Source organism: Entelurus aequoreus, linkage group LG03, assembly GCF_033978785.1.
Source record: "Entelurus aequoreus isolate RoL-2023_Sb linkage group LG03, RoL_Eaeq_v1.1, whole genome shotgun sequence".
NCBI lineage: Eukaryota > Metazoa > Chordata > Actinopteri > Syngnathiformes > Syngnathidae > Entelurus > Entelurus aequoreus.
The window spans coordinates 21,576,392-21,587,181 of record NC_084733.1 but is presented as its reverse complement, the minus strand read 5'-3'; the positions used below and the strand labels follow the sequence as shown (position 1 = coordinate 21,587,181).

The window sequence follows — 10,790 nt, the reverse complement described above, 5'->3', positions numbered from 1 at the left end:
AATTACATTTTTTCAAATCGCCGTTGCTGACAAATCATAATAAGTCAAAATCAATGTTTTTATGAATTATTTAATTATATAAGGCTAAAAATTAATTCACATCCAATACCGCGCTTTTATGGGGAAAATATTGCATATTTTTTAGTTTTTAACATTTTTACCGTTTTCTTTAACTAAATGAGCTTTAAACATGAAAATTTAAGCGTTAAAAAAATTATTACGGGGGACTTATTTTTAACATTTTATGACTCTGACTCTTCCGGGTCCTCGAGAGCAATCTTTAGGGTAGTGAATACATATACGTATATATATATATATATATATATATATATATATATATATATATATATATATATATATATATATATATATATATATATATATAGTCGAGGTTACTGTGGTTTATCCGTTATACAGTGCTCAATACCGGGGTAGAGCGGAATATACGTTAGGTCAGGAAAAAACACAGAGGCTATTTTATCTCTGCAAGCCTGTTTCGCAGGTTTCCCTGCTCTTCTTCAAATTCCCTGAAGGGCAGGAAAACCCGCAAAACAGGCTTGTAGGGATGAAACAGCCTCCGTGTTTTTTCCTGACATATATATATATATATATATATATATATATATATATATATATATATATATATATATATATATATATATATATATATATATATATATATATATATATATATATGTATAATTGTATATATATAATATAAATATATATAATTATATATATATATATATATATACACTACCGTTCAAAAGTTTGGGGTCACATTGAAATGTCCTTATTTTTGAAGGAAAAGCACTGTACTTTTCAATGAAGATAACTTTAAACTAGTCTTAACTTTAAAGAAATACACTCTATACATTGCTAATGTGGTAAATGACTATTCTAGCTGCAAATGTCTGGTTTTTGGTGCAATATCTACATAGGTGTATAGAGGCCCATTTCCAGCAACTATCACTCCAGTGTTCTAATGGTACAATGTGTTTGGTCATTGGCTCAGAAGGCTAATTGATGATTAGAAAACCCTTGTGCAATCATGTTCACACATCTGAAAACAGTTTAGCACGTTACAGAAGCTACAAAACTGACCTTCCTTTGAGCAGATTGAGTTTCTGGAGCATCACATTTGTGGGGTCAATTAAACGCTCAAAATGGCCAGAAAAAGAGAACTTTCATCTGAAACTCGACAGTCTATTCTTGTTCTTAGAAATGAAGGCTATTCCACAAAATTGTTTGGACAGTTGGTCAGTTTGGACCCCCCTGAACTAAATGATTAAACTGCTCCATAAATATTTGATTGATGACGACCCCGATTTTCGATAGGTGTTTTTTTTAATCCTCACATAATGGCTCTGTTTGGATCATATGAACCACTTTAGCCTGCAGCCTCGTTGATTGGCAGTCCGAGCGAGCCAATCAGAAGAATGAGCGCCTCCGCGGGGAGGGCGGGACTGCGGGGCGGTCTGCCGGAGAGAGAGGGGAGTGAGCGTCGGGGTGAATGGGTGACGTCAGGAGGCTGGCGCCAGCATGTCTGGGACTGGCGCGTTAGATCAACACAGCTGGGCCGGGATAGGACACACAGCTGGCTTGGGCCTGCATTCCTCTACAAAACAGGATTGTGAGGAAAAAAAGAAGAGGGGGGAAAAATAAGACACAAATATAGGAGCAGAACGGGACGTGCTTCCATGTCAGAGGACTTTCCAATTGTTTCACTACACTTTTTTTTTTTTTTTTTTTTTTACAAGAGACAGATGTGCAGATAAATAGATGAACTTTTACCTTCATTATAACAACCCTGTTGCCTAACTATTAAACCAGAAAAGACTTTGCTCATGGGGCATGTACATAAATTATCTGAAGGATTTTTTTTTTTTAATGATTTTTATTTGCTGAGTTTGCACGGAAGGAAACTTATTGCAAAAGTGGTAGACAGTGTTGAAACAGCCCTCACTGTTTATTTCACAACTGCTCATATTAGGGAAGTTGCAAAAAAGGAACAGCTAAAATAAAACAAAGTGTGTTTTAAAAGTGTGTTGTCATATTCAGCACTAAAAACAGATGCGGTCCCCTCCAAGGTTCCTCATTGGGTTGAGTTTTTCCTTGCCCTGATGTGGGATCTGAGCCGAGGATACAGCCCTTTGAGACACTCGTGATTTAGGGCTTTATAACTAAACTTTGATTTATTGATTGATTGAATATTGTTACTTACATTGTATTATTTAAATGTGTATTGAGAATTATCGGCTTATGAAACAAATATAGTATTATTTAAATGCATATTATGCAGAATTCACTTTTGGATGTGTGTATTTTTTCAATTGTTCCCCCAAAAAAAGAGCTTATATTACTTAGATGTGTATATTATAAACTTTATTGCAGGTACATAGGTCCATATCAACATAAAATAGATTGTAAAATGTAACCATTGCTGTTAATTGTGAGTAAAATAAATACATGCATTTGTTGCAGTGTTTTCAGAAACAAGAGGAATACTCTTGGATCAGTCAAAGCCATTATGATTACATTTCAGGAATCAATTATACATAAACCCATGCCAAACCGTACACATCCAATCCAATCCACTTTATTTATATAGCACATTTAAACAACAAAAATGTTTCCAAAGTGCTGCACAAAAATATGAAAAACAAGATTCAAATACTATCCTTCGCTCCACCAATGACTGAATAAAAACACAAATAAATAAATATAAAGCTAAAATAAAAACAATATAAAAATAAATATGATTAAAATCGCTTTTGAAGGGTAAAACCAATTAAAACAATAACTAGAAATAAATAATATAAATACATAATGAGTGGTGTAAGAATTAAAGATGTAAATAAATGTTTGGTAACACTTCAGTATGGGGAACAATTAATTAGTTGGTTATTAACATGCAAATTAGTAACATATTGGCTCTTAATTACTCATTATTGTACTTATTAATGCCTTGGCACTCAGCATCAAGGGTTGGAATTGGGGGTTAAATCACCAAAAATGATTCCCGGGCGCAACCACCGCTGCTGCCCACTGCTCTCCACTGCTCCCCTCACCGCCCAGGGGGTAAACAAGGGTGATGGGTCAAATGCAGATAATAATTTCGCCACACCTAGTGTGTGTGTGACAATCATTGGTACTTTAACTTTAGCTTAACTTATTCTGCATGGCCTTATTATACAACCAGTACAACCCTAACCCTAACCCTAACCCTAACCATTCATCCAACCATTTTCTACCACTCGCGGGGGGTGCTGGAGCCTATCTCAGCTACATTCGGGCGGAAGGCGGGGTACACCCTGGACAAGTCGCCACCTCATCGCAGATAGACAGACAGACAACATTCACACTCACATTCACACACTAGGGCCAATTTAGTGTTGCCAATCAACCTATCCCCAGGTGCATGTCTTTGGAGGTGGGAGGAAGCCGGAGTACCCGGAGGGAACCCACGCAGTCTCGGGGAGAACATGCAAACTCCATACAGAAAGATCCCGAGCCCGGGATTGAACTCAGGACCTTTGTATTGTGAGGCACATGCACTAACCCCTGTGCCATCGTGATGCCTAACCCTAACCTCAACTACTCAGTGGTCTAGTGGTTAGAGTGTCCGCCCTGAGATGGGTAGGTTGTGAGTTCAAACCCCGGCCGAGCCATACCAAAGACTATAAAAAATGGGACCCATTACCTCCCTGCTTGGCACTCAGCATCAAGGGTTGGAATTGGGGGTTAAATCACCAAAAATTATTCCCAGGCACGGCCACTGCTACTGCTCACTGCTCCCCTCACCTCCCAGGGGGTGATCAAGGGTTATGGGTCAAAGGCAGAGAATAATTTCCCGTGACGATCATTGGAACTTTAACTTTTAACCAAATAACTCTAAATTAAGTCATTGTTACTTAGAATATGTTCCCCTAGTGTCTTGATTAAAGGCCTACTGAAACCCACTACTACCGACCACGCAGTCTGATAGTTTATATATCAATGATGAAATCTTAACATTGCAACACATGCCAATAAAGTGCAATTTTAAATTTCCCGCCACACTTCCGGTTGAAAATGTCTATGTATGATGACGTATGCGCGTGACGTCAATGCTTGATACGGAAGTATTCGGACCCATTGAATCCAATACAAAACGCTCTGTTTTCATCCCAAAATTCCACAGTATTCTGGACATCTGTGTTGGTGAATCTTTTGCAATTTGTTTAATGAACAATGGAGACTGCAAAGAAGAAAGCTGTAGGTGCGATCGGTGTATTAGCGGCGGACTACAGCAACACAACCAGGAGGACTTTGAGATGGACAGCAGACGCGCTACCGTGACTACAGCTTTGGTTTCCAAACATTTGATGCTTGCCCGTACGTACGTGTCGCTATGTGCATGTCACGTACGTAACTTTGGGGAAATATATGTTTCTTGCCGACTCTGATGGCGGCCGGGGTGTCGTCGAAAGCTACAACGCCCGCCGCCGCCGCCGTCCCGTAGCTAAGTTAGCTTCAATGGCGTCGTTAGCAACAGCATTGTTTAGCTTCGCCAAGCTGGAAATTATTAACCGTGTATTTACATGTCCATGGTTTAATAGTATTGTTGATCTTCTGTCTATCCTTCCAGTCAGGGGTTTATTTATTTTGTTTCTATCTGAATTTGAGCCCGATGCTATCACGTTAGCTCAGTAGCTAAAGAGCTTCACCGATGTATTGTCGTGGAGATAAAAGTCACTGTGAATGTCCATTTCGCGTTCTCGACTCTCATTTTTAAGAGGATATAGTATCCGAGGTGGTTTAAAATACAAATCTGTGATCCACAATAGAAAAAGGAGAAAGTGTGGAATCCAATGAACCCTTGTACCTAAGTTACGGTCAGAGCGAAAAAAGATGCGTCCTGCACTGCACTGTAGTCCTTCACTCTCACTTTCCTCATCCACGAATCTTTCATCCTCGCTCAAATTAATGGGGTAATCGTCGCTTTCTCGGTCCGAATCTCTCTCGCTGCATTGTAAACAATGGGAAAATGTGAGGAGTCCTTCCTCCTGTGACGTCACGCTACTTCCGGTATAGGCAAGGCTTTTTTTTTTATCAGCGACCAAAAGTTGCGAACTTTATCGTCGTTGTTCTCTACTAAATCCTTTCAGCAAAAATCTGGCAATATCGCGAAATGATCAAGTATGACACATAGAATGGATCTGCTATCCCCGTTTAAATAAAAATAATATAATATAATAATATGTTCCCCTTACTAAAGTGTTACCAAATGTTTTGTTTTTCGCTAAACTTAGAAGACGTAATTGATTGACAGTCCCTTGAGACGATTTCGTCCTATTTCCTTATTCTTCCCCGCCCCCCGTCCACTCATAGCCAATGAGAAACCCGCTAGTATCACATCATCCAATCAGAGGGAGGGGACGAGTAAAAGGAGGCGCGGCCTGGCTCCTGCGGGATAAAAGCGTACTGAAGCCTAGTTCTTTGACAGCGTCGACGGCACTACTCAGCGAACACGGAAGTCAGGCTCGCTTTCGCTTTTTCTGTTTTTGTATCGCTTCTTTAAAAAAAAAAAAAAAGGGTCCGCCATGAAGGCAATCAGTCCCGTCCGCTCGGCGAGGAGCTGCTACAAGGCCGTGTGCTGCATATCGGAGCACAGCGTGGCCATTAGCCGGAATAAGCACGCCTGTGTGGACGAGCCGTCCGGCGCCCTGTGCGACATGAACGACTGCTACTCCCGCCTGAAGGCGCTCGTTCCCAGCATCCCTCAGAACCAGACGGTGAGCCAGGTGGAGATCCTGCAGCACGTCATCGACTACATCTTCGATCTACAAATCGCCCTGGAGGCGGAAGAACCACAGATGCTTTTGGCCATAAAGGTAAGAACGGTTAGTTTTTTTAATTTATTTTAAAGGTAAAGTGTGACGTCACAATAAACACCATTCCATGTTCAAACCTCATCTTCTTGGGTCTTCCAGACTGCAGACCTGACCAGAACTTTCTCCAAAGACGAGGGACGTGTGTGCCATTAGATGTGTCATAATGGTACGTAACGCTCCTTTGACGGATTAAACGCCCTTTTAAAATCACAAAGTGGGGGCAAAGGCCAACTACACTTTTTTTTTTTCAAATGAGGTTTAAAATTGGACAAATGACGTTTTGAATGGAGTCACAAGACAACCAACAAGAGTCGGTCATGTCGTTTAATCAACCGACGCTCAAATCGAACAAGTTTATAATGGGAATGGAGGCACCAGACTGACTTCAATAGAGCAAAAAAGTTACTGGGATTCTGAATGACACTTGTGAGTAGTCTTAGTCCCTTTTTAAAACAATTGAACGGTTTGCAAATGTGGTTTTGAACCAGACATATTTGAATGGAGGCATAATTATGCGCAACGGCCATTTGTATCAGGGTTCCCCAACCCTTTTTCCACCAGGGACCGGTTTAATGTACCGTATTTTCCGCACTATAAGGCGCACCTAAAAACCTCAAATTTTCTCAAAAACTTGACAGTGTGCCTTATAATGGGGGGGGGCCTTATATATGGACCAATATTGAGCCGCAACAGGTCTCGCAAACCCCAGCCTCTACTGTAACCTCTATACCATGCGCCTTATAATGTGGTGCGTCTTATATATGAACAAAGTTTTAAAATAGGCCATTGATTGAAGGTGCGCCTTATAGTGCGGAAAATACGGTATGCGTTATTTTCACGGACCGTGGCAGATAACAGCAAAAAAAAAAAAAAAATGAGCCTTTGGCTACAATCTGGCACATTAACATTTTATATGTCCATTAATGTGCATTGTCTCATGTACTATAATAAAATAGTTGTAATATACCGTATTTTTCGGAGTATAAGTCGCACCGGACGAAAATGCATAATAAAGATGTATAAGTCGCATTTTTTGGGGGGGAATTTATTGGATAAAACCCAACACCAAGAATAGACATTTGAAAGGCAATTTAAAATAAATTAAGAATAGTGAACAACAGGCTGAATAAGTGTACATTATATGAGGCATAAATAACCAACTGAGAACGTGCCTGGTATGTTGACGTAACATTATGGTAAGAGTCATTCAAATAACTATAACATATAGAACATGGTATACGTTTCCCAAACTCCTAATCGCTAAATCCCATGAAATCTTATACGTCTAGTCTCTTACGTGAATGAGCTAAATAATATTTTTTGATATTTTACGGTAATGTGTTAATAATTTCACACACAAGTCGCTCCTGAGTATAAGTCGCACCCCCGGCCAAACTATGAAAAAAACTGCGACTTATAGTCCGAAAAATACGGTATCGGTGGCAGATAACAACAGCAAAAAAAAATAATGAAGCCTTTGGCTACAATCTGGCATATTAACAATTTATGTGTCGACATTAATGTGCATTGTCTCATGTACTATAATAAAATAGTTGTATTATACCTCAATTAACAAGCTTATTGGTGTGTTTTAGTGGGACAGGCGGAAGATGATTCGAAAAAAATGCAGTAGATTATAAATCAATTACCGTATTTTTCGGACTATAAGTCGCAGTTTTTTTCATAGTGCGACTTATGTGTGAAATTATTAACACATTACCGTAAAATATCAAATAATATTATTTAGCTCATTCACGTAAGAGGCTAGACGAATAGGATTTCATGGGATTTAGCGATCAGGAGTGACAGATTGTTTGGTAAAGTATAGCATGTTCTATATGTTATAGTTATTTGAATGACTCTTACCATAATATGTTACGTTGACATACCAGGCATGTTCTCAGTTGGTTATTTATGCGTCTTATAACGTACACTTATTCAGCCTGTTGTTCACAATTCTTTATTTTAAATTGCCTTTCAAATGTCTATTCTTGGTGTTGGGTTTTATCAAATAAATTTCCCCAAAAAATGCGACTTATATATGTTTTTTTCCTTCTTTATTATGCATTTTCGGCCGGTGCGACTTATACTCCGGAGCGATTTATACTCCGAAAAATATGGTAATGTTTCTGTGCGGCCCGGTAGCAAACGTGTCACGGACCGGTGGTTGGGGACCACTGGATTTATATGGCAAGTTTGTGTAACAGTTGCTTAAATGGAGCAAAATCCTACAGAGATTTTGAATGGCTCCGCAAAAGCGTCAACATAAAGTCACAGATTAGGCCTTGTTTAGTGGTTGCTTAAGTCCAACAGAAGACTAATGCGGTTTTGAATGGAGACACAAGTCCATCAATGTCCACTAATATTAACTATTGTTAACAATTGCTTAAATTGAAGTCGTTTAGTGAGATTATGAATAGACACACAAGGCTATGATGTGTCTAACCATTGCTTAAACTGAGGAATGTTCTATATTTTGAATGGCGACACAAGCTCATCACTTCTGATCCAGTCAAAAATAATTAGAATGTAATTCTGAATTAGGCATATAAACTCATCAGATATAATCCCCCCTTCTTCTAGGTCTGACATTTGTAGGTTAAAAATGTCCAAATGTAGTTTAGGCCTATAAATAAAGGTAAATAAAGCGCTCAACGACAAGCCAATGTAATTTGTCTTATCTGCAAGCTGCGAGAGTCAAAGAGCGTTCTTGTTTTTGAGTGAAATCACATGAAAATGAGACACCGCAATAAAAAAGGGATAAGGCTAACATTGATGGGGCAAATTAGGCGAGCAGGGCCAATGTGTAAGCGGATTCATCGCTATCTGCCTGAGGTTAATGAAAGTTCCATGCTCGGCGCCACTCTGTCTGCTGCGCTCCACAGAGAGGGAGGGGAGGGGAGGCAGGGGTGAGAGATCTGACTTCACTTTTCTTCCTTTCGCTAACCCCCCCCCCCCTCTCTTTTTTTTTCCTCCATGCAGGTGCAGGGAAACACATGTCTCCACTTCACTCCAGGCAAGAGGACAAGAGGGGCAGAAAGGGTGGGATAGGTATGTGGGAGAGTGGAGGAGAAAAGATGGAAAGAGCTGACTCTTTTCCGAGAGGAATTTTTTTATTTTTTTTTTGCTCCTGGATGGACTCAAAACACCAAAACCTCCATTTGGAAACATCCTTTGCATTTGAATCTATGTTTTTTTTCTGCATTGCATTCCAAATTGTAAACACGTTCACTCTTACGTGACATCCCTCTGCAGCGCCTTACAAAATGTGCACATATCTACTTTTTGGGGGGTGTATGTAAGGTTTTTATTTAGTTTTATTTCTGGGCCAAATAGTTGTTGTTTTTTTATTCTAATCCAAACTCTATAATAGAGTTACTTGTAAATGTCTGTGGGGATTGTGTTATTTCCACAGACACTATTGAGTGAGTTTTATAAACTCTTTATAGTAAAGTTTGTGTGCTTATGTTATTGAAAATAAAACGTTCAACAACCAAAGGTATTTGGTTTCATGCTTGGTGCGATGTCTCTACCACAGGATGTATTTTTTGTATGCTTTAACTTGAGTGGAAAATCAATATGGGGGGGTTTCCTGTTTGCTTTAAATATTAAAAGCAGTGTTATTTTAGAATCTAGCTTTTTGAAATGTTGAATTGGATACATTTTTTTTTTTTAAATAGTTCCACCATAACATCCAATATGTTGCATTATACCACAGGTGTAACCAATTGTTTTTTGTTTGATTATATTTAATGAAATCAACACACTGAAACTGTTTACCTGGATTTACCATAGCATTAAACGACATATTTTAAGTCATTAAAAACACCTTCCTACTGAATGTTGTAGGGACTGGAGTGTGACAAAAGTGCGAACACAGCTCTTTTGCGGAATTACTACCCACAAATCGACGCACTTTACTAAACTCCTGCCTGTAGACTGGATTACAACGTTTTAATATCCTCATTAGTCTAAAAGTTGTACAAATGCTGAATGAATTAGCCCTAATTCATGCTCAACATAATGCAGTTAACGCTCAGTGCTGCTTAAATTGTGGAATGACATTGCCATCTAGTGGTAAAAAGCAGCAACTGACACCAATCTGTAAAAAATGCCGTTAGTGAAAGAAAGCAGCTGCCCTCTAGCGGTAAAAGACAGCTACTGACGCTAAACCGTAAACTTCCTTCTAGTGGCAAAATACAGCTATTGATTACAATCTGTATACTGCGATCTAGTGGTGAAAAGCAGGTACTGACACCAACCTGTTTACTGCTATTTTGGGGTAAAAGACAGCGATTGATTCCAATCCAGCGTGTTTTTTTTGGTGTTTTTTTATATAAACCTTTTATTTATAAATTTCAACATTTGCAAACAGTTGAACATAATAATCAAGTAAGTACAAAAAAAGTACAAAACAGCGCCAGGGGGTTGTAAATTCAAAGTAACTAAATTAGAATGCAAATTTTATATATATATATATATATATATATATATATATATATATATATATATATATATATATATATATATATATATATATATATATATATATGTATGTATGTATGTATATAATAAACAAAGTGCAAAGTCATAGGCTCACTCAATCTCAGTAAATAACTTAAATTTGGAACACAGCATCATCGTTTTCACAGCTTTTTGGTTGTTAGAGGTGGAGAGTGTTTTAATGTAGAGTTTTAAATGTTTTTTAAAGGCCCAAAAAACAGGTCGGGTATTGAGAAACTTACATTTATGAATATAAAACTTAGCCAATAGTATAATGAGGTTGCAAAGGTAAAATTAATTTTCAAATTTTTTTTCATACAGTGTAAATCATACTTGCCAACCTTGAGACCGCCAATATCGGGAGGTGGGGGATAGGGGGGGGCTTGGTCGGGGCGGGGGGCGTGGTTATTT

General features: G+C 38.6%; 1 protein-coding gene across 1 annotated transcript; it reads left to right on the top strand.

The window, feature by feature from the left end:
- The first annotated feature begins 5,469 nt into the window (after nt 1–5,469).
- id3 (inhibitor of DNA binding 3) lies at nt 5,470–9,374 on the top strand. Its single transcript, XM_062040435.1, has 3 exons — nt 5,470–5,876; nt 5,976–6,042; nt 8,859–9,374. The coding sequence occupies exons 1-2, from the start codon at nt 5,586–5,588 to the stop codon at nt 6,027–6,029; spliced, it is 345 nt and encodes a 114-aa protein (XP_061896419.1). The 5' UTR covers nt 5,470–5,585; the 3' UTR covers nt 6,030–6,042; nt 8,859–9,374.
- Nucleotides 9,375–10,790: the final 1,416 nt, after the last annotated feature.